The sequence below is a fragment of the Bos mutus genome, chromosome 13 (genome assembly GCF_027580195.1).
Source record: "Bos mutus isolate GX-2022 chromosome 13, NWIPB_WYAK_1.1, whole genome shotgun sequence".
Lineage (NCBI taxonomy): Eukaryota > Metazoa > Chordata > Mammalia > Artiodactyla > Bovidae > Bos > Bos mutus.
In genome coordinates, this window is record NC_091629.1 from 12,694,355 (window position 1) to 12,715,540 (window position 21,186).

Genomic DNA, 21,186 nt, shown 5'->3' on the forward strand with positions numbered 1-21,186 from the left:
GACCAACAGATTTTAAAAGAATGAGATACTGCTTCCCTGGTGGTCCAGTGGTTAAGAATCTGTCTTGCAATGCAAGAGACGCAGGTTAGATCCCTGGTCTGGGAAGATCCCACATGCCTCAGAACAACTAAGCCCGTGTGCCACAACTACTGAAGCCCATGAGCGCTAGAGCCTGGGCTCCACAATAAGAGAAGTCACCACAACGAGAAACTGCACATTGCAACCAGAGAGTAGCCCCCTCTTGCTGCAACTAGAGGAAACCCTGCTCAGCAACGAGGACCCAGTGCAGCCAATAAATGAATAATAAAATATAATATAGATATAAGAATGGGATAAAAATACAGACGACAGTTCAGATATTTTCTTCCAAAACCCCAGTGGAACTACTTCTACACTCTGGAAATATCTGGTCCATATTTTATGCCAGTATCCTTAACACGGCTTAGAAACTTCCTTCATCTAGACCCTGCCTACGATTCCATTCTTATATCTTTCTTTACTTGATCCTTAACAAAGTTCTTTTATATTTCCGAATGCCATGATAGTCATTCTCTGTCTTTGCTTTGTGTTTATTTCAACCTCTACTCTCTGTTCCCTCTAGTCTGTAAGCACCATGAAAAAAGGATCTGTTCTATTTACTGTTCTGTGACTACTGCTTATCACAGTTCTCAGCACAGAATTGGTCTTCAATGTTTGTTCTGTAAATAAGCATGGTACTTCTTGGGAGAAGCCATGTTTTCTATAAAGAGATTGGAAAGCAGAGAAAAACTGATCCATAGAAAAAGAAAAGAATGAAGCAGGGACACAGAGGGGAACACAAAGAAGCACAAAGAAAGTAGAGGGAATGTCCCAGCATCTTTCCAGATCATGGTGTGCTAACTAATATACAAGTTAGACTGCCCTACAAAAGAGTTGAAATATATAGTGGTTTAAACTAGATAATTTATTTCCCTCTCACAAAACTAAAACAAAACTGAATAGGTACTCCAGCCTTTATGTGGGATCTAAATGATATAGGAGACTCAGACTCCTTTAGCTAGTTACTTTTCCATTCTAAATATGTAGCTTTCTACTAATGGTTGAAAATGGCTGCTCCAACTCCTGCCATTGTGTTGGCATTCCAACCAGTAGGAAGAGAGAAAGTAGCAAAGTGGGACATGTCCTTCCTCTTCAAAGAGCCCCAGAGGTGAATATCACTTATACCCCAAAGCCAGTTTCATCCCTACACTGAGCTGCAAGAATGATTAGAAAATGTGGTTTTTATTCTGAGTGTCCATGTGCCCAGCTAAAATTATGGGTTTCTATTCATATTGATATGGAGGAGAATTTTCAGTCTCCAAGACTCCCGGTACTACTGCCTTCCTGAGGCCTAGCTACATTCCTGTTCATGGATTCTAGGACATACCCTGAATCCCATATTATAGCTCCCTTTTAATGTTTCTTAGTTCATGTTGATTTCCATGACCTGAAACCAAGAGATTTAAAACTGACACAGGTACATCAGATAAGCCAATTTATGCTGGAGTAGCCAACCCCCCAAATCTCAGTGGCCTCACAAAACAGAAGTTTATTTCTAGTCCAGGTTCCCTGTTCTATTCGAGTTTGCAGGGGGACCCTGTTCATCACTAGTCATTTAAGGTCCCAGGATGACGGATGCTTGGCCTTAAGCTGTGTTTCTGCCATCCTTATGGAAAAGAGAAGCAACAGAGCCAAATAGTACACAGGCTCTTAAAGCTTCTTCCTGGGAGTTTCCCTGGTGGAAAATATTAGGACTGTCATCTGTATTTTTATCTCATTCTTATATATGTATATATAAAATATTGTAATTTACATATGTTTGTATTTTATTATTTATTTATTTATTGGCTATACTAGGTTCTTGCTGCCCTCGTGCAGCAATGAAAACCCAGCACAGCCAAGAGTAAATAAATTAATTAAAAAAAAAAAGCTTCCTCCTGGTCTGCCCCTGCCTGGAATCAGCCATTTCTCTAAGGATCTCTGGAACCTGTAAGTGGAGAATGGTTTTTAGAAACCAAGATCTAAGAACAAAATGTGTTCTCTGCTACAAGGACCCTTTTAGCAGACAGAGCTAGGAGAAAACAAAAAGAATGTACATATACATATACAAGTACTTCTACGTTTATATCTGTATCCACATGTCTCTATCTATACCTTCTAGTCTTTCTCCTTTCCACATTTACAACTTCTTCTCTAACAATGAAAAACCCAGTTCTCATTATTCTCAATATATTTACTCATTTATTCACTCCTAGATCACATAGAAAGTTGTTTTAACATTGCTAACTTATACCACTGTGAAAATTAGACCTACGAAAGCAGTTTAGAATTTATTTATAGTTCTTTTTGCCCTGGGTCTGAATATAATGTGTTCAAAATTTACTTGGATCACTACTAATAGAAGTGAAAGTCACTCAGTCGTGTCTGACTCTTTGTGACCCATGGACTATACAGTCCATGGAATTCTCCAGGCCAGAATACTGGAGTGGGTAGCCGCTCCCTTCTCCAGGGGATCTTCCCAACCCAGGGATCAAATCCAGGTTTCCCACATTACAGGCGGATTCTTTACCAGATGAGTCACCAGGGAAGCCCAAATATTATCACTACTACTACTATTTTTTAAGTACCAGGGAAATCACAACAATAAAATTTCATTATTGAACATGAAGGAAAAGAAGAGCTTCCTCCTGGAAGTGACATGGCATTTTCACTCATCTTTTACTAACCCCAGCAAATTACATGGCCACGTCTTATCTCAATGAATAGAGGGAAATACAAGCTTATGACCCACCTGGAAGAAGACAGAGGCCTGTGGCTTGTCTGTCCAGCTCCCATGGACAGAGGGGGACATCCTACAATGGAACGGGATGTCCTATTCTGGAGGGGATGTCTTACAATGGAAGCTTTTTGGATTAATTCTTACTGCAAAGCACCCAGAAAGCATAATATCATCCTTCCACACCTTCCTTCTCTGCTCACACCTGCCTGGCTGAAGAGGAAAAGTGTTCCTTAAGGACTGGGGACCCATAAGGTCAATGACAACAGAAATCTCTCACATCACTCTAAATCAGGGCAGGGAAAAGTCATAAAATGGATACCGGAGTGCAGAGCTTAGCTTCCCCCAGGACATCTCAACACTCTTAGCAGTCTCTGCGCATTTTCCTAGCTCCATCTTGGATTTTTAGAGTGGGTTTGTACTCTGGTCTGGTAGTTCCAAATGTCTGAAAAAAATACAAGGGAGACGAAAAAGCAGGAAGACATTCTGCTGCTGCTGCTGCTAAGTCGCTTCAGTCGTGTCCGACTCTGTGTGACCCCATAGACGGCAGCCCACCAGACTCCCCGTCCTGGGATTCTCCAGGCAAGAACACTGGAGTGGGTTGCCATTTCCTTCCCCAATGCATGAAAGTGAAAAGTGAAAGTGAAGTCGCTCAGTTGTATCCAACTCTTAGCGATGCCATGGACTGCAGTTCTACCATAAGGTAAATGCTGGGAAATGGGTTTCCAAGGCTGGCTGAAGGCTACATAAAGGTGAGATTCAAGGTTCTTGAGGCAGTCTGTGACTATCACCCAAACAGTGACTGCAATAGGCTACATGGTAAGAACTCAGCCCTGCGGTGGATGGCATTACCTTTCAAGGGCACTAATAAAATGCCAGAGAGATGACTATCTGGTAGCTGTATGTTGTTTACACTTTAGTGACCTCTGACTGAGATGGATGACCCAGAAGTAATTGGCTTTTAAAGGGGCAAAAAGGAATGCACTGGGCATTCTCTGAGGACATGGGTCTTGGTGGGGCATAGATGTGATCACCATAAGGCCACACCATGCCTGGCATGGAAATGTGGATGGAGGCAGGACCAAGAAAGGAGATGGGTAAAGGACCATTAAGAGGTGCTGACCCTGGCTTGCTTGCAGTGGGGTCTATAGCATCCCGCAGATTTGCTGGCAAACACATCCTTAAACCACAGGAAACCATGCTATTGCAGGCCTTCCGTTTTCATCAACCTATTCAGCTTCCTAGGGACATACTTCTGCTCCTCTTCTTGTGGTCAGACTCACTCAAGACTCAACTAACTCAATACTGCTCCCTTTATGAACCACCCCCACCCCCCGCAACCCCTCACCCTCATGCTGAGCCTTTAAACCTCAACAATAGCCCTTACTACGCTGGTTTATAATACTCTCTCCCCTCTCTCTTACTACCCTAAGAATGCATTAAGGCAGTCGTCCCCAACCTTGGCACCTGGGACCAGTTTCATGGAAGACAATTGTCCCATGGACTGAGGGCGTGGGGAGGATGGCTTCAGGACGATTCAAGCGCATAACATTTATTGTGCACTTTATCACTATTACATCAGCTCCACCTCATATCATCAGACATTAGATCCTGGAGGTTTGGGACCCCTGTCCTGTGTTAAGGCACAGAGTCTCTCTGATCCCCAACATTTAACACAATGACTGAACATAGTTGATGCATAAAACATCTTTCTCAAAGAGATCAATGAATTAAGCCTTAAAATAGGGTGCCTTTACATTTTCTCAGTATTTCCATGTGGCTTTTAACTTTGTATGCTTTTAACATGACATGACAATTCAGCTTGAAAAAGTGTAAGTGATTGGCGCATATAGACTAAGACTCTCTAAAGTGAACAAGATGTTCCATTGGGATACAGGAAAACATTTAGAATACCTAATATAGTTATAGGAGAAGGCAATGGCACCCCACTCCAGTACTCTTGCCTGGAAAATCCCATGGACAGAGGAGCCTGGAAGGCTGCAGTCCATGGGATCCCTGAGGGTCGGACAGTGACTTCACTTTCACTTTTCACTTTCATGCATTGGAGAAGGAAATGGCAACCCACTCCAGTGTTCTTGCCTGGAGAATCCCAGGAATGGGGGAGCCTGGTGGGCTGTGTCTATGGGGTCGCACAGAGTCAGACACAACTGAAGTGACTTAGCAGTAGCAGCAACATAGTTATACTCATCTTCCTAAAATTTCTCTTGGTATGGGGCATGTTTACAAATGTAATGTGTGCATGCTACATTGCTTTAGTCATGTCCAACTCTTGGACCCCATGGACCATAGCTTGCCAGGTTCCTCTGTCGGTAGGATTCTCTAAAGCAAGAATATTGGAGTGGGTTGCCATGCCCTCCTAGAGGGGACCTTCCTGACCCAGGGTTCGAACTCACATCTCACGTCTCCTGCACTTGCAGGCAAGTTGTTTACCACTAGCACAGTGTATTAATACAGTCTTATTTCTATGTGATTTTCTATACATAAATAGATAAATTCACTGGTAGAGTGGATAATCAAAACTGGTAATGATAAGGTGTTACAGACTCAATGGGCATGAGTTTGAGTAAACTCCAGAGACAGTAAAGGACAGGGAAGCCTGGTTTGCTGCAGGCGTGTGCTAATCCTCCCCCCTCCATGGACACACAGAATACTTCTCTCTCCTTATTTGCTAACATCCCAAGTACTAACTGGGAATATGGTCACTGAACTCAAGACCACATTTGTCACCTTCCCTTGTAGCTAGATGTGGCCATGTGATGGCTCAGGCCAACTGAATGTGAACTGCAGTGCTATATGCAACGTTCAGGCCATGATCTTGAAAGGCACATACCCTTTCTGTTTCCTTCTTCTTGCTGGCTGGGATGCAGACATAATGGCAGGAGCTGGAGCAGCCATTTTGGACTCAGGGTTTGAAGCCATGTTTCAGGAAGATAGAGCAACAAATTACAAGGAAGTTTGATCCTACCCCCTAGGCATTTAGCCCTCATATAAACTTCAGATTGCTTATGCTTGGACTTTTACTAGAAAGACAAAAATGTTATATTGTCTTTATATATTTGTTACAGAAGCCAGAACTTTATCCAGAATAATGCAAGGTTTGTGGTAAAAATAAAAAGGAGATCAGTCCTGGGTGTTCTTTGGAAGGAATGATGCTAAAGCTAAAACTCCAGTACTTTGGCCACCTCATGCAAAGAGTTGACTCATTGGAAAAGACTCTGATGCTGGGAGGGATTGGGGGCAGGAGGAAAAGGGGACGACAGAGGATGAGATGGCTGGATGGCATCACCGACTCGATGGATGTGAGTTTGAGTGAACTCTGGGAGTTGGTGATGGACAGGGAGGCCTGGCGTGCTGCAATTCATGGGGTCGCAAAGAGTCGGACACAACTGAGCGACTGAACTGAACTGAACTGAGCTGAACTTTTTAAATGATTCCTTTATACAGACAATTGGGGCTCAAGATGAAAGCTACCAATGGTATAGAACCTTTCAGGTTTTTTCTAATGCCTATGATATTACCTCTTATTCACATCATTTCCTCTTGTACTTTATAGACATTTAATAAAAACGTATTCAATACTGTAAGGTATACTTGAAAGTTGGTACAAGAACAGAGTATTAATGTTCCCACTATAATAGCAAAAACAACAGGATGTGTTAACTCACCTTATTTAGGTAAACATTTTGCAATATATGCATATATCAGATAATCACACTGAACACATTATGATGTTATATGTCAATTATATTTTTATAAAGCTTGAGGGGGGAAGGAAAAAAACCTATTGGTTAACCCACTGAGTATAGAGGGAAACAGAATGAAACTGGCATTTTCTGAGTGCCTACTTTGTATCAGATATTTTACATACATCACTTCCCACAGCAATCCTTAAGGTAGATATTATTTCTTCCCATATCTATAGCCAATGAAACTAAAGCTCAGCAAGTTTAAATAACATATACAGTAAAACACAACTGGAAGAAGTAGAGCAGATACTTGAATTTGAACTCAGAACTATGTGAGTCAAATGTTCACGCCTGTCCATCCCCACGCAAAAATATTTCAAATACTTCCTCTTCCAAACTGTCAGACTCTTCCTCCTGTCTCTTTCCCTTTCTAATTCTGCTCCATGTCCTTTTTACTTTACTCCCTGCCCCCTTTCCTCTCTGCCGTTTAATCCCTCACCTGAAGTCAAACATGTATTTGATAATCACGTAGAACAGTATTCCTCAAACTTGACTCCGAATATATGTATGCATTTATATGTGTGTATACACATTTATATAACACATAGATGCATATATGTCCTTATATATAATCCCCACACTTTCCATAGACAAATAAAGCAAATCAACAACAAGAAGAGTGTTCATGAGTCCTGCATGTCAGCTTAAATGATCATTAAAATGAAATCGGTGAAGGATAAAGAAGATGTGTATATATACACAATGGAGTACTACTCAGCCATAAAAAAGAATGAGATAGTGCCATTTGCAACAACATGAATGGACCTGGAGGTTATCATACTAATTGAAGTAAGCCAAAGACAAATGTATGATATCACTTATGTGGAATCTAAAAAAAATGATACAGATGAACTTACTTACAAAATAGAAATAGACTCAGAGAAACAGAAAACAAACTTATGGTAACCAAAGGGGAAAGGGGAGGATGGACTGATTAGGAATTTGGAGTTAAAATATACACACTACTATGTATAAAATAGATAACCAACAAGGTCCTACTGTATAGCACATGGAACTATACTCAGTATCTTCTAATAGTGGATACTTCTTCTGGATTCTCTTCTACAATGGAAGAGAATGTAAAAAATGAATGTATATATCTATATATACATCACTTTGCTGTATGTACACCTGAAACAAGCACAACATTGTAAACTATTTCAATAAAAGATTTAAACAGAATTGCTTAAATATTTGCAGACATAATATTGGTATAAACCCTTTATGTGTGTTTTTCATATATAACTACAAAACTAAACACATTAAAATAATTTTAAATCTTCAAGTCCATAAAATTCTAATTAACTTTAATTTAATGTGATATGACCTATTTGTAATGACATTTGCCCCTTACAAAGCTGACATGATGTTGGTCCCAATCTTCAGCCCACTATGGGTCTCATTTATTTCTCCACCAGTTTAATTAAACTACCGTGATAGCTTTGTTTATCTAGCTTGTTTTGTAGTTATTTGGTTTCTTGGCACCAGCACAACGTCTGTATATCTTCTTTAGGCCAGAGCAATTAAAACAGACTGGCCCCACCACAGTCTTCCCTTGGAGGAGGAAATGGCAGTTCACTCCCATATTCTTGCCTGGAAAATGCCATGGACAGAGGAACCTGGTGGGCTATAGTCCATGGTGTTGCAAAGAGTCGGACATGACTGAAGCAACTTAGAACATAAAGCACACACCACAGTCTTAAATATAAATTCAGGTTCAGACTTCAAGTTCAAGGTAGGGCTAAGTTTTCGGGTGGCCATTCAGGTGGACCAGAATATGCTCACCCTTTGTTGTCAGTGTTTTTTAAGATTATCATCTCCATGGATGAAACTGGAGCCTATTATACAGAGTGAAGTAAGCCAGAAAGAAAAACACCAATACAGTATACTAACACATATATATGCAATTTAGAAAGATGGTAACAATAACCCTGTATACGAGACAGCAAAAGAGACACTGATGTATAGAACAGTCTTATGGACTCTGTGGGAGAGGGTGAGGGTGGGAAGATTTGGGAGAATAGCACTGAAACATGTATACTATCATGTATGAAACGAGTCACCAGTCTAGGTTTGATGCACGATACTGGATGCTTTGGGCTGGTGCACTGGGACGACCCAGAGGGATGGTATGGGGAGGGAGGAGGGAGGAGGGTTCAGGATGGGGAACACATGTATACCTGTGGTGGATTCATTTCAATATTTGGCAAAACCAATACAATATTGTAAAGTTTAAAAATAAAATAAAATTAAAAAAAAAACACATTACTATAAAATATCACTAAATGTATATTTTAGATATATATGAATATCAAATTAGTCATAGAGTTTTATCTTCAAAATTTAAAAATATATTTCAGGCTTACCTGAAAAAAAAAAAAAGATTATCATCTCCAGGGACTTCCCTGATGGTCTAACGACTAGACCATGTTCCCAGTGGCTAATGACTCCTTGCCCCCTATGCAGGGTGCTCATGTTCGATCCCTGGTCAGGGAACTAGATTCCGCATGCCAAGAGTTCACATGCCACAACTAAAGATCCCACATGCCACAACTAAAACCCAGTGCAGCCAAGTAAATAAATATGTCTAAAAAAACAATTATCATCTACACATGGTCACAAGATCGGGGGAAAAAAGTTGTAATTGGACTTCCCTAGTGGCCCAGTGTATAACAATCTGCCTTCCAATGCAGGGGACCTGGGTTCAATCCTTGGTCAGGGAAGACCCCACATGCCTTTGGGCAAGTAAGCTGGTGCACCACAGCTACTGAGCCTGCACTCTAGAGCCGCTGCTCCGCAACAAGAGAAACCACAGCGATGAGAAGCCCATGCACTGCAACTAAAGAGTAGCCCTCGTGCAGCAGATGCAGAGCGGCCAAAAGTAAGTATATATTTTTAAAAGTTATAATTAACTTGTGAAGCCTTCGAGAAGTATGGATCTGCAGAAATGAGAGAGGTCCAGTAATAGGACCCTCCCCAGGAAAATCAAACTCCTGGGTATGGAAAGCGTCCTTTAGTTATGAAGAAGGAAAAGTCTATAAATACGAGCCATTGATTACAGAGGCAGGGGTGGATTACAAAGTGACAGCTTTCTGTAACAAGCCTGGCTAGTTTTTCCTTGCAGGTAAGGAAAGGTGTCTGGCTTCTCTCTGCAGGGCTGGTGAGGATAGAGGAGTAAGAAAGGAATTCCAGCTCTTGCCCTATTCCTGCCTTCCAGGCCCTGGTATTTGTTCAGCTAACCAGTGTCTCTGGGGAGGACAATGCAAAAGAGAAGCAGCAGAGATGGGCCTGCGTGAACGCCCCCAGCTAAGGGCTGGCATCCTGCTCCATGCCTTCCCAGGCTTTGCTGTGGGGGCATCCTCTGTGAATGGACCACTTTTCCAGCTCCCCCCACTCATAACCAAGAGCATTAGCAAGACACTGTCACCAGGCCTAATCCAAACTGCCTCCCACAGCTGTGAGAACAGCTGAATAGAGATCCAGTGCTTCTTCCAGTGTCTGTGGTGAGTCAATCTCCATGTTGGGTGATAGATTTGTTGATGTTTGCTGTTGTTCTTATTGCTTAGTTGCTCAGTCATGTCCAGCTTTTTCTGACCCTATGGACTGTAGCCTGCCATGTTCCTCTGTCCATGGGCTTCTCCAGGCAAGAATACTAGAGTGGGTTGCCATTTCCTTCTCCAGGGAATCTTCCAGACCCAGGGATCAAACATGCATCTCCTGAATTGGCAGGCAGATTCTTGATCACTGAGCCACCCGGGAAGCCCTTGTTGATATTGGTCCACTATAAATCCAGGAGATCACATAGAGGTGGGTGAAGCCAAGAGGAATGACTCCTACTTGACTAATGACTCCTATGTGTACTTAATGATACATTCCCATCCACTCCACCAATGTTTACTGAGCCTACAAACCTGCTTTGTGTTAGTCACTCAGTCATGTCCGGCTCTTTGTGACCCCATGGGCTGTAGCCCTCCAGGTTCCTCCATCCATGGAATTCTCCAGGCAAGAATACTGGCATGGGTTGCCGGTCCCTTCTCCAGGGGATCTTCCCAACCCAGGAATCGAACCCAGGTCTCCTGCATTGAAGGTAGATTCTTCACCATCTGAGCCACCAGGGAAGCCCAACAAACCTACTGCTGCTAAATAAATAAATGAGCAAATAAATAAAGTCAGACAAACACTACTCTGTGCCCAGTGCTGAGTAGGTGTTTGTATTTGTTAACTCACTTAATCCTCACAATAACCCGATGAGGTAGTTGTGTTTTTTTTAAGATGTTTTAAAAATGTGGACCATTTTTAAAGTCTGTATTGAATTTTTTACAATATTGCTTCTGTTTTTTATGTTTAGTTTTTTGACCTCAAATCTCATAGCATCTTAGCTCCCTGAACAGACTCTGAACCTGAAACCTCTGCATTGGAAGGTAAAGTCTTAACCGCTGGACCACCAGGGAAGTCCTGAGGTAGTAGTGTTATATTAATAATTTCTTCTTGTATATGCAGGCATGGAGGCTCATGGATGTTAGCTAACTTGCCCAAACAGCTAGTCAGTGGCAGAGCAGCTGGAATCCAGGCAGCCAGGCTTTGGAGCCTATACTTATGAGCTCTGTGCTTCCCAGCCTCTCTGGGGGGCCAGTGGATAGTGGGATGCCCTTTTCTCTGCAACAAAAATAGGCTCAAACCTCTAGCAGGGTCCAATCTGAGAGGGGTCCTGTGGTGGCAAAACCTGAGGCCTGGGGACTTCCCCGGTGGTCCAGTGGCTAAGACTGCATGCTCCCAATGCAAGGGGCATGGGTTCAATTCCTGGTCAGGGACTAGGTCCCATGTGCCACAATTAAGACCTGGTGCAGCCAAATAAATAAATAAATATTAAAAAAAAAAACCCACCTACGGTCTGTGTAGAGTGCTTATGTCTTGGAATGTTCAAGCATAAAAACTGTATTCCAGACTTATAGGCAACTTTTCTAAATAACTGGAATTGCTTTCCAGGTGGTGCTAGTGGTAAAGAACCAGCCTGCCAGTGCAGAAGACCTAAGAAATGTGGGTTCAATCCCTGGGACAGGAAGATCTCCTGGAGAAGGACATAGCAACCCACTCTAGTATTCTTGCCTGGAGAATCCCATGGACAGAGGAGCCTGGAGGGCTACAGTCCATAGTGTTGCAAAGAGTCGGACAGGACTCAGTGACTGGGCATATACACACTTGACTGATAGTAGGCACGTGCCTGCTTGAACTGCGCACAGGCCAGCATGCTGCTGCTGCTGCTGCTAAGTCGCTTCAGTCGTGTCCGACTCTGTGTGACCCCATAGACGGAAGCCCACCAGGCTCCCCCGTCCCTGGGATTCTCCAGGCAAGAACACTGGAGTGGGTTGCCATTTCCTTCTCCAATGCATGAAAGTGAAAAGTGAAAGTGAAGTCATTCTGTCATGTCTGACTCTTCACGACCCCATGGACTGCAGCCCACCAGGCCCCTCCACCCATGGGATTTTCCAGGCAAGAGTACTGGAGTGGGGTGCCATAACAGGCCAGCATACACTTCTTCAAGTACAGATTAACCTGGCTGAGGGAAAGTTTTGCTCTAGGCAGGATTTTAAGAAACAAGAAAAAAATGCCACTGTAATACCCTATATCTTCAGGACCACTGTAAAGAGTGAAAGCTAAGGTATCATTGAGAAGAGGTAGAAAAATTTCCAAGGGAATCACAATCAGTGGTCTGCTAGGCAAGGAAGAAAGTCAGCCCACAAGTGGAACACACAGACTATTCTGAGAGATACTCAACTGTGAGTTCTTAGGAGTGGTCCTTCAAGTGAAAATGAAATTATCCGATGGTAAAGTCCTACAATGAACCATCATGCCACCATTAAAACCTGTCTGTTAAAGTAAAGATATGGGGAAATGGTGATGAGAGATGGTCAAGTTAAAAGTGCAAGACATGAAACTAAAAACACCAGAGGAAAGAGACCAAAATGTTAGCAGCAGTCACGTGGAGTCTGTGGACCATGCAAACAATGTGGTGGGTTTAATGAATAATTTAAAATTTCTTTTAGGACTTCCCTGGTAGTCCAGTGGTTAAGAATCTGCCCGACAATGCGGGGAACATGGGTTCGACCCCTGGACTGGGAAGATATCACGTGCTGCAGGATAACTAAGCCCGTGCACCACAGTTACTAAGCCTGTACTCTAGAGCCTGGGTTCCAAAACAAGAGAAGACACCGCAGTGAGAAACCTGCCCACCGAACTAGGGAGCAGGCCCTGCTCGCCACAGCTGGAGAAAGCCCGCATGCAGGAATGAAGACTCAGCCAAAATGATTTTTTTTCTTTTTTAAAGAAAAAGTCTATCCATTAGCCACTCAGTTCCTTTCTCAGTGCAGCTAATGTCATCAGTTTCTGGCATCTCCATCTAGAGATATTGGATGGCTGCATAAACAAATGCTTTCACATATACTCACTGCCTTCTTTTTTTTTTAATGCAAAAATACTAGCTATTCTTGTTCCTTTCATTTTAATGATGTATCCTGGAGATCATTTCACATTGTTACATCAAAAGCACTCTTATTCTGTTATGGCAGCTGAATATTCCACAATACGTGCATGCTAAGTGGCTTCAGTCGTGTCTGACTCTGTGACTCCATGGTCTGTAACCCACCAGGTTCCTCTGTCCATGTGATTCTCGAGGCAAGAATACTGGAGTGGGTTGCTGTGCCCTCCTCCAGGAGATCTTCCCGACCCAGGGATTGAACCCATGTTTCTTACATCTTCTGAAATGGCAGGAGGGTTCTTTACCACGAGTGCCACCTGGAAAGCCCAAATATTCCACAATATAGAACCATAATTCACTTAAGGCCCTATGGATGGACATGAAACAAACAAACAAACAAAAATTACAGCTTTAAAGAGAAACAAACAGAAAAAAGCTCCACATTTCTATTAATTTTATTTTATTTTATTTTTGCCTTCTCACTGCTCACCATGGAGGCCAAAACACAGAAGTCTGATTATAATGACCTGCAATGTTTACCTTACTAAAGACCAAACACCTTTTGGAATAACAAGACTGAAGGACAAAGCTCAGAAGCTTTATTCATCAAACAAACCATGGCATGCCAGAAAACACTTATTTGGAGAAGTATATCAGCGTTTTGGTGTTTCTCCCTCCAAAGATTAATGTTTAACGATGGGAAATGCAAGAAGGAATGTAGTGGGTGTTGGGTGTTGGGCTTTTCACTCTGTTTAATGGCAGCCATGGCAGCCGTGTGCGTCCTGCCCTCATTCCCAGGTGGGACACAGCTCAGCTTCTTCTTCTTCTTTATTTTTTTAAGGCTGAGTAGCTTCAGAGTGGATAATGTCTGATGGAAACCCTGGAAAACAATGCTGACACCTCCCCCCGCCCTCGTGCTGGAAATCCACATTTCTGCTCTTGTGGCTCCATGGTGCCAGCTCTATCACTCCGGGATGCTGACTGAGTCTTTCTGAATCTAACTGCTTGCAAACAATCAAAACACCTGACCAGTTCATCTCCCAGAGCTGTGTTAGCAAATAAGAGGGTCCATGTGAAAATCACATTTCATCAGCTACATTCAGTGTAGAGACAGAGGAGGGGCAGGAAGATGCTACGTAAGGCAGGTGAGATATGGAGTCAGCCAGCCTGGGCGGAATTTGGTCCCCTTCTCTGACGGGCCATTGTAGCCCTAGGTTTATGGCCGAGTTTCTTCTGTTCAGTGGTTGAAATAAGGAGGATGTCCTCCAGCAGCATTTTGAGGACAAGGGATAGCCCTCCAAAATGCTCATCTCCATCTTTTCTACCTTTGTATTATTCCTTCTACCCATCTTATGATAAACATAAGAGCTTCAGACCAAACCAAGGAGCTCAGGCTAGTAGGGTAGAGAAGGCAATGGCAACCCCCTCCAGGACTCTTGCCTAGGAAATCCCATGGACAGAGGAGCCTGGTAGGCTACAGTCTATGGAGTCGCACAGAGTCAGACACGACTGATGTGACTTAGCAGCAGCAGCAGCAGGCTAGTAGGAAGGACAGTGGAAAGCCAGGGAGAGGGACTTCCCTCGTGGTCCAGGGGCTGAGACTCAGGGCCCAGTGTCAATTCCCGGTGGGGGAGCTAGATCCCACATGCTGCAACTAAGACTTCGCATGCCGAGACTAAAGACCCCACATGCTGTAACTAGAAGAACTAGCACCCTTGTGCTGCAACAAAGATTCCACGTACGGTAACCAGACCTGGTGCAGCCAAACTGATTGATTTAATGCAAGAAATTTTAAAAAGAAAACCAGAGAGAAGTCACTGTGGCATTGGAAGACATGGTAAGTTAATAAAGGGTAAAGTAAAGAGAAGATGAGGAGGATGATAGGTAGGCAGGGCTAGTTCAAGGAAGGCCTTTGAAGTCATGTCAAGGAGTCTGGCCTCCACTAGGCCAGTCCTTTCCAGGATGGAATAAGATGGCACCTGATCAGAGTGCACTTTCTGAGTGGAAAAATCATCCATAATCTATATAACGTGACTTTGGGGGGCAGAGAAAGTCCCATGAGCCCATATTTAATTCTGTATTCTTTGTCTTCTGCTGGAAATTACACCATTCAGTGATTCCTTTCTCAGCACATCAGAAGGTGTGGTGATATCCACAGTGTGGCCAGGACTCTGGAGAGGGCAGGAAGGTGGTGTGTGGTAGTCTGGGCTGGCTCAGAATGGGACCCAGACCGATTACATTGCACATCAATATAAATTCACCTTTTATGAGTCTGTTCTCAGCAGCCAGTGGAACCAGCACTAGGCTGGCATGGACTGGGATTGATAGTAACCTGCTGTGTGACCTTAGGGAAGTCACCAGACTTTTCTGGGCTTCAGAGGCCTTTCAGCATCATCATTCCCATGAGGGTGGGTTGATGAGGGCCCTCAAGTGAAAAGAGAAAGTTTTCATAGAATGAGGGAGGGGAATGGTAAAAAAAGGGGAAACAAGACATTTGTGAGGACAATTCAGCCACCTGGTATCACCTCTGTGTTCAAGAGTGGGGAACGGGAACAATTTAGGTCAATGAGAAATTAACATGGACCCATTTTCAAGTTGGGAGACAGACCATGAGTCACACCTGCTTGCAAGCACTAAGTGAGGAGCATGGGACGCTGGTGGGGAGACGGCTGCACCCTATTTCTCCTGCAGGGAGGACACGTGCCAAGGAGTGTCCAGCACTGTGGAGCCATACGAAGGTGGGGCAAAGGATGGAGAACCTGGAGCCCCAGCCTTTATGGCTGTTTTGTAGAGAATCCATTCTGGGCAGGAGACAGGGATCTGGGCTCCAACCCTCCAGTTATGGTTCTGAAAAGCCAGGGGAAGACTCTAGAAATGTTTTCTGGGAAAGCAAGGAGCAAGTATTCAGGTCGGTAACTCCTGGGACAGAGAGAGAGCTGAGAGAGACAGAGATGATGGACACAAGGGTAGACGGACACAGCAATGCCCCACAGCCCTTGCCAGACATTCTCCTGAAACTGAGAAGCTTAAAGATGGCCTGAGGCTTCTGGCAGCCCCAAAGGCAGTGCGGTAGGAGCCTTCTGGGCCTAGGAGGACAGGTGCCACTGAGAGATTTGAAAACAATCTCAAGGCTTCACCAGGATCTGACCCTAAAAAAAGAGTCAAGCACCTCGCCACTGTCCAACCTTAGGGGCCAGATATTATTTCATACTGAGGCAGGAACAAGGTTAGGGTACGTCTCTCTTGAGGACAGAGGGTCAGAGAGAAGCTTCGGGCTTAACAAAGGGTGTAGAAACTTTTAGCTCTGGGACCAGCCCTGTCCATCTGCCCTGAAGTACCTGAAACCTTGCGTTCTTGTTCCATTCCACACTCGACCAGTGCCTAGAGGACCCGGGGTGTGCAGAACTGGGGCGGGCGGGGGGTGGGGGTGGGCAGCGGTGCGGGGGAGGAATGAGAGCTGGAGTCTGGAGTCTGTAGAGGGCTCTGTCCCAGCCATCTCCTCCGCCAACCTGTTGCTTCGAGAGGCAGAGGGCAGCCATCCACACTTTTGTGACCTCCAGTGACCCAGAGAAAATTCCCTTTATTATCAGTGAAGCCTTTCTTCTTTTTAGTAGAGAAAAGAACAATCATGTCTTACTTAAGGACAGAGTGTGTGTGTGTGTGTGTGTGAGAGAGAGAGAGAGAGCATGCCAGCCCACACCAGCACCCCAGTATCAACATCTGCAGGCCTGACCCTTGCTTCCCCAAAGGACAAGTCAGCAGACAGTTCTCTAAGGGAAAAAATGGTGGGGGTGGGGAGGGAAAGGGCAAGGAGGGAACAAGTGACTATCTTTTCTTTTCCTCTTCCTCCAGGCTCATTTATGCAGCCCTAGAAGCTGCCCAGAACCTCCACACTAGCTCTGCTCAGCTTCACAGGACAGTAAACTTTCCCACCAGCACTGGACGTGCCCATTGTTCACTTGGGTGCCCTAGGTAAAGTTCTGGGCCCTTCTATAAACTCATCAAGCATATGGAAGATGATTTTCTGTGGACTCTGACTGTTAAAATCACACTGGGTATAAAGATCCCCCAAATGTACGCTTACAGACTCCCTGTGTCCCCCAGCCCCCACTCCCTGACATATGCATGGCACAAACATTTTCTCAAGAGCCATTATATCCATCAGATAAGGTCTCTCAGCCTCTTAAAGAGAGCCTATGTAGGCTGGAACCCCAGTCTTTCCTCCACTGAATGATTATCAATACTTCGGATAAGGCTTTGAAGTCTGGTTATTCGCTATGCCTCCAAGTCCTCAGATTGATCCAAGAGCATGTCCCTACTGGGTTTTAATCCAACCAAGTGAGGGGAGGGGAGGAAGGGCCACCAACAGCTGGCTAGATCTCGGGTCTTGAACTCCTCTTCCCAAACAGCTTCCCTTTCGTTGAGGTGAGAAAGATAAATCTAAATACAGGAAATTGCAGCCCAGTCTTGAACACAGGAAAACTGTCCACATTTGCCTCAGTTTAACTTAATCACCTCACTAGGAAGGATGAGCTAACAAAGGAAGGAACTTACTGGAAAACAGTAAGTCTTTGGGTTAAAATTCTCTGTGTCCTTGGTGGTTCAAGGTAATCTCTGGTGTTCTTATGTATCTTTTGCCCTTAACTTTTTTTGGTTTCAGGATTCAGTTAAATACAATGTAAATGTCTAAAACCAGGATGCCCGTTAAAATCGCTGTTCTATAAGACATGGACCTGGCTTTTGAGAGGAGTTCAAACACCCACTAGAAGAAGCCTCTAGTGGGACAAGTGTCTGAAAAAGTAAGCGGCTGACTCAGGAAGGCGGTGGCTCTCTGTCTTCTGTTGAGAGAACTCGCGCGGTGGGCTGCACTTCTGAACCCTCTGGAATTTGGCTTTTAACAGAATTGCCTCGACCTTGGAAGTGTTTGTTACTTTTCAACTGAGGAATTCGAGTTGCATCGCTGTCTGTAATACTGTCATGGGCCAGAGCACAAATGTTTTGTGTTTGGTATATATATGTGTGTGTGTGTGTGTGTGTGTGTGTTTGTGTTTTAAGGTCGGGAAAAAGGAAAGGAAAAAGTCGTTCAAGGATGGACCCGGTGGTCAGTGGGAAAGGTGAGCGACTCTGGCTTTGAAAACGGTTCACACTCTGCCCATTTACTTCCATGCCCTCTCTCGGACTGCTCCAAAGCAGACGATTCAACTGAGTCCCTTTGTATCCGGTTTTATTGCTCCGGACCCCTAGGGTCTCACAAGAAACATGCCCTGCTGAGCCGCTCTCGGAGGCGGCCTCTCCAGCGTTCCCGTTTCTCCCTCGGGACGGGGAAAGGGAGGGGAAGAGAGGCCGGCCGCAGAGCACCGGGCACCGGAGTCAGGATCCTGAGCAGCGCCGGGCAGGCGCGCGCCCCTCAAACCCGCGCCGCGCCTGGAGAGGCGCCGCATCGCCTTCCAACCCCAGCGGCACACACTGCGCAAATTTGACCAGAGTCCTGGAAAGGTTCGGCGATGAGACAGAAGCCCGGAATGGAACCCAGGCCGGAGGCCCGTTCGCGCTGCGGGGGTGGGGGTGGCGAAACCCATCGCCTGAACTGTCCAGGCTGCCCGCAGTCGCTGCGCCAACCCCGGAGGAGCAGCGAGCTCCACCTGAGACTCGCTCCCGCCGTCTGGGACGCGGACGCGCCCCGCTAGGGCGTTTTGTGGCTGCGCCGAGACGGGGCGGAAGAGCCTCGGGGCGGAAGAGCCCGGCTGGGCGCAGCGCGCGCCAGCGGACGGCGGCCGCCGGGGGCCGCAGGTGCCCCTGGAGCCGCTCGCCCGGCAGGTACTCGCCCGAGGAGGGGAGGAGAGGGGCGTGAGGAGCCCCGGGCCGCGCGGCCCCGCCTCCCCTTCACCCCGGGAGCTCCCTTCGGGAGGAAAGCCTCCCCGGCCCCAGCCGGCCTCCCGGCCCCCTCCCCGCCGGCACCCCGCACTTGGTGATTGGCTGGCGCCGCGGGTCCCTGGCACGCGCCTGTGGATGTAGTTATAAGAATCCTCGCGTGCCGGCCCTCAGCTTCAGCCGGTCGCCACAGCCCTCCCCAACGCCGCGCGGGCGCCGTCCAGAGCGCAGCGGCCGCGGGCACTCCAGGGAGGCCGGGGCGGGGGGGCGGTCCTCGTTGCCTCCGGCGCCGGACCGGGAGGGCGGGGGCTGCCCGACGAGCCCGAACTGCAGCCGCAAACTTCCAGAGAACACCCCTACCCTAGGCCAGCAGTCCCCCGGGCCCTCGGCGGCGCAGAGCATGGACGCGGTGCTGCTAGAGCACTTCCCCGGGGGCCTGGACGCCTTCCCGTCCTCTTACTTTGATGAGGAGGACTTCTTCACCGACCAGTCTTCTCGGGACCCTCTGGAGGACGGCGATGAGCTACTGGCCGACGAGCAGGCCGAGGTGGAGTTCCTCAGCCACCAGCTGCACGAGTACTGCTACCGCGACGAGGCGTGCCTGCTACTGCAGTCCGCGCCTCCGGCGGCCCCCCACGCACTCGCCCCGCCGCCCCCGGGGGGCCCGGGAGAGCCGGAGGACAGCGGCGGCGGCGGCTACTGCTGCGAGGCGGGGGCGCCCCCCGGCGGTTTCCCCTACTCGCCCGGTTCTCCGCCCTCGTGCCTGGCCTACCGGTGCGCCGGGGCGGCCGCGCTGTCCCCCAGGGCGCGGCTGCGTGGCTTGAGCGGCGCGGCGGCTGCGCGGCGGCGGAGGCGGGTGCGTTCCGAGGCGGAGCTGCAGCAGCTGCGGCAGGCTGCCAACGTGCGCGAGCGGCGGCGCATGCAGTCCATCAACGACGCCTTCGAGGGGCTGCGCTCGCACATCCCCACGCTGCCCTACGAAAAGCGCCTCTCCAAGGTGGACACGCTGCGCCTGGCCATCGGCTACATCAACTTCCTCAGCGAGCTGGTGCAGGCCGACCTGCCCCTGCGCGGCGGCGGCGCGGGCGGCGGCAGGGGGCCCGGCGGCGGAGGGCGCCTGGGCGCGGACAGCCCGAGCAGCCAGGCCCAGAAGGTCATCATCTGCCACCGGGGTACTCGTAAGTGCGTCCGCCTCCCAGCTCGTAGAGGGGTGGGCGGGGGGTGGGGGGGACGGGAACGGGAAGGTCCCGGGGCGGGGGCTGGGTGAACGGACCGACCAGCTGACTGACGAACAGACAGACGGGCGGGCTGTGGGTACCCGCCACCTTGAACCGGAGTTGGCGTTTCTGAGGTTTTTCCGCCACTCTAACGGCGGCCCTGAGGGTGCGCGTCCCGGATAGACTTGCAACTTCTGGGACTGCGGGTTGAGGGCGCTGGGGGCTCGCGGGGTGGAGAAAAAGTGTTGTTCAGAGTAACCAAAGACGCCTGTCTGTCAAAGCGCCCAAAAGGGGATCTCAGAGGACCGGAGAGGCAGTGCTGGGAGCAGAGTTGGACATTCACAATCTGGTTTTCTTTTTTCCTTCTTCTCACCTCCTCAGGGTCCCCCTCCCCCAGCGACCCGGATTATGGCCTCCCTCCCCTTGCGGGACACTCTCTCTCTTGGACTGATGAAAAACAACTCAAAGAACAAAATATTATACGAACAGCCAAAGTGTGGACCCCAGAGGACCCCAGAAAACTCAACAGCAAGCCTTCCTTCAACAACATAGAAAACGAACCGCCCTTTGAGTTTGTGTCCTGAGAAGAGTCAGACCTGCCTGAGGACGTGATTCCGTCTGTGTGCATATTGTACATGTAAATATCTATAATGTAAATGTAACTTAAGAATCACATTTTTCTAATGGCAATCAACTGTTTGTTATTTATCTATTTATTATCCTGTCGAGTTAATGAAATAGATGATCTCTTTTTAAATATATAATTTATATAATTTATCCTGATTTTCTTAAAATATGCAATAGTCTATGATCTTCCCCAGCACCTTTGGCAGAACTCTGCATTAGTGGAAGAACTCTGACCAGAAAACGTCATGCTAATTTATTGCCAGATACGGTTTATTCCTAAGCAATGTTAATAAATGCTATTCATACCGTTTTCTAAAAGTTCTTTTATACTTGATGGGTGTAGCTGTATCTTTAAAGATGAATTAACCTACTTTGTAAAAAGAAAAAGAAAAAAAAAAAAAAAAAAACTGAACCAGAGACCCCAAACGGAGCTAT

At 46.7% G+C, this 21,186-nt stretch overlaps 1 protein-coding gene across 1 annotated transcript; it reads left to right on the plus strand.

Annotated features, from left to right (window-relative positions):
• Positions 1-19,307: 19,307 nt before the first annotated feature.
• Positions 19,308-20,939, plus strand: PTF1A (pancreas associated transcription factor 1a). Its single transcript, XM_070382056.1, has 2 exons — positions 19,308-20,085; positions 20,506-20,939. The coding sequence occupies exons 1-2, from the start codon at positions 19,308-19,310 to the stop codon at positions 20,706-20,708; spliced, it is 981 nt and encodes a 326-aa protein (XP_070238157.1). The 3' UTR covers positions 20,709-20,939.
• Positions 20,940-21,186: the final 247 nt, after the last annotated feature.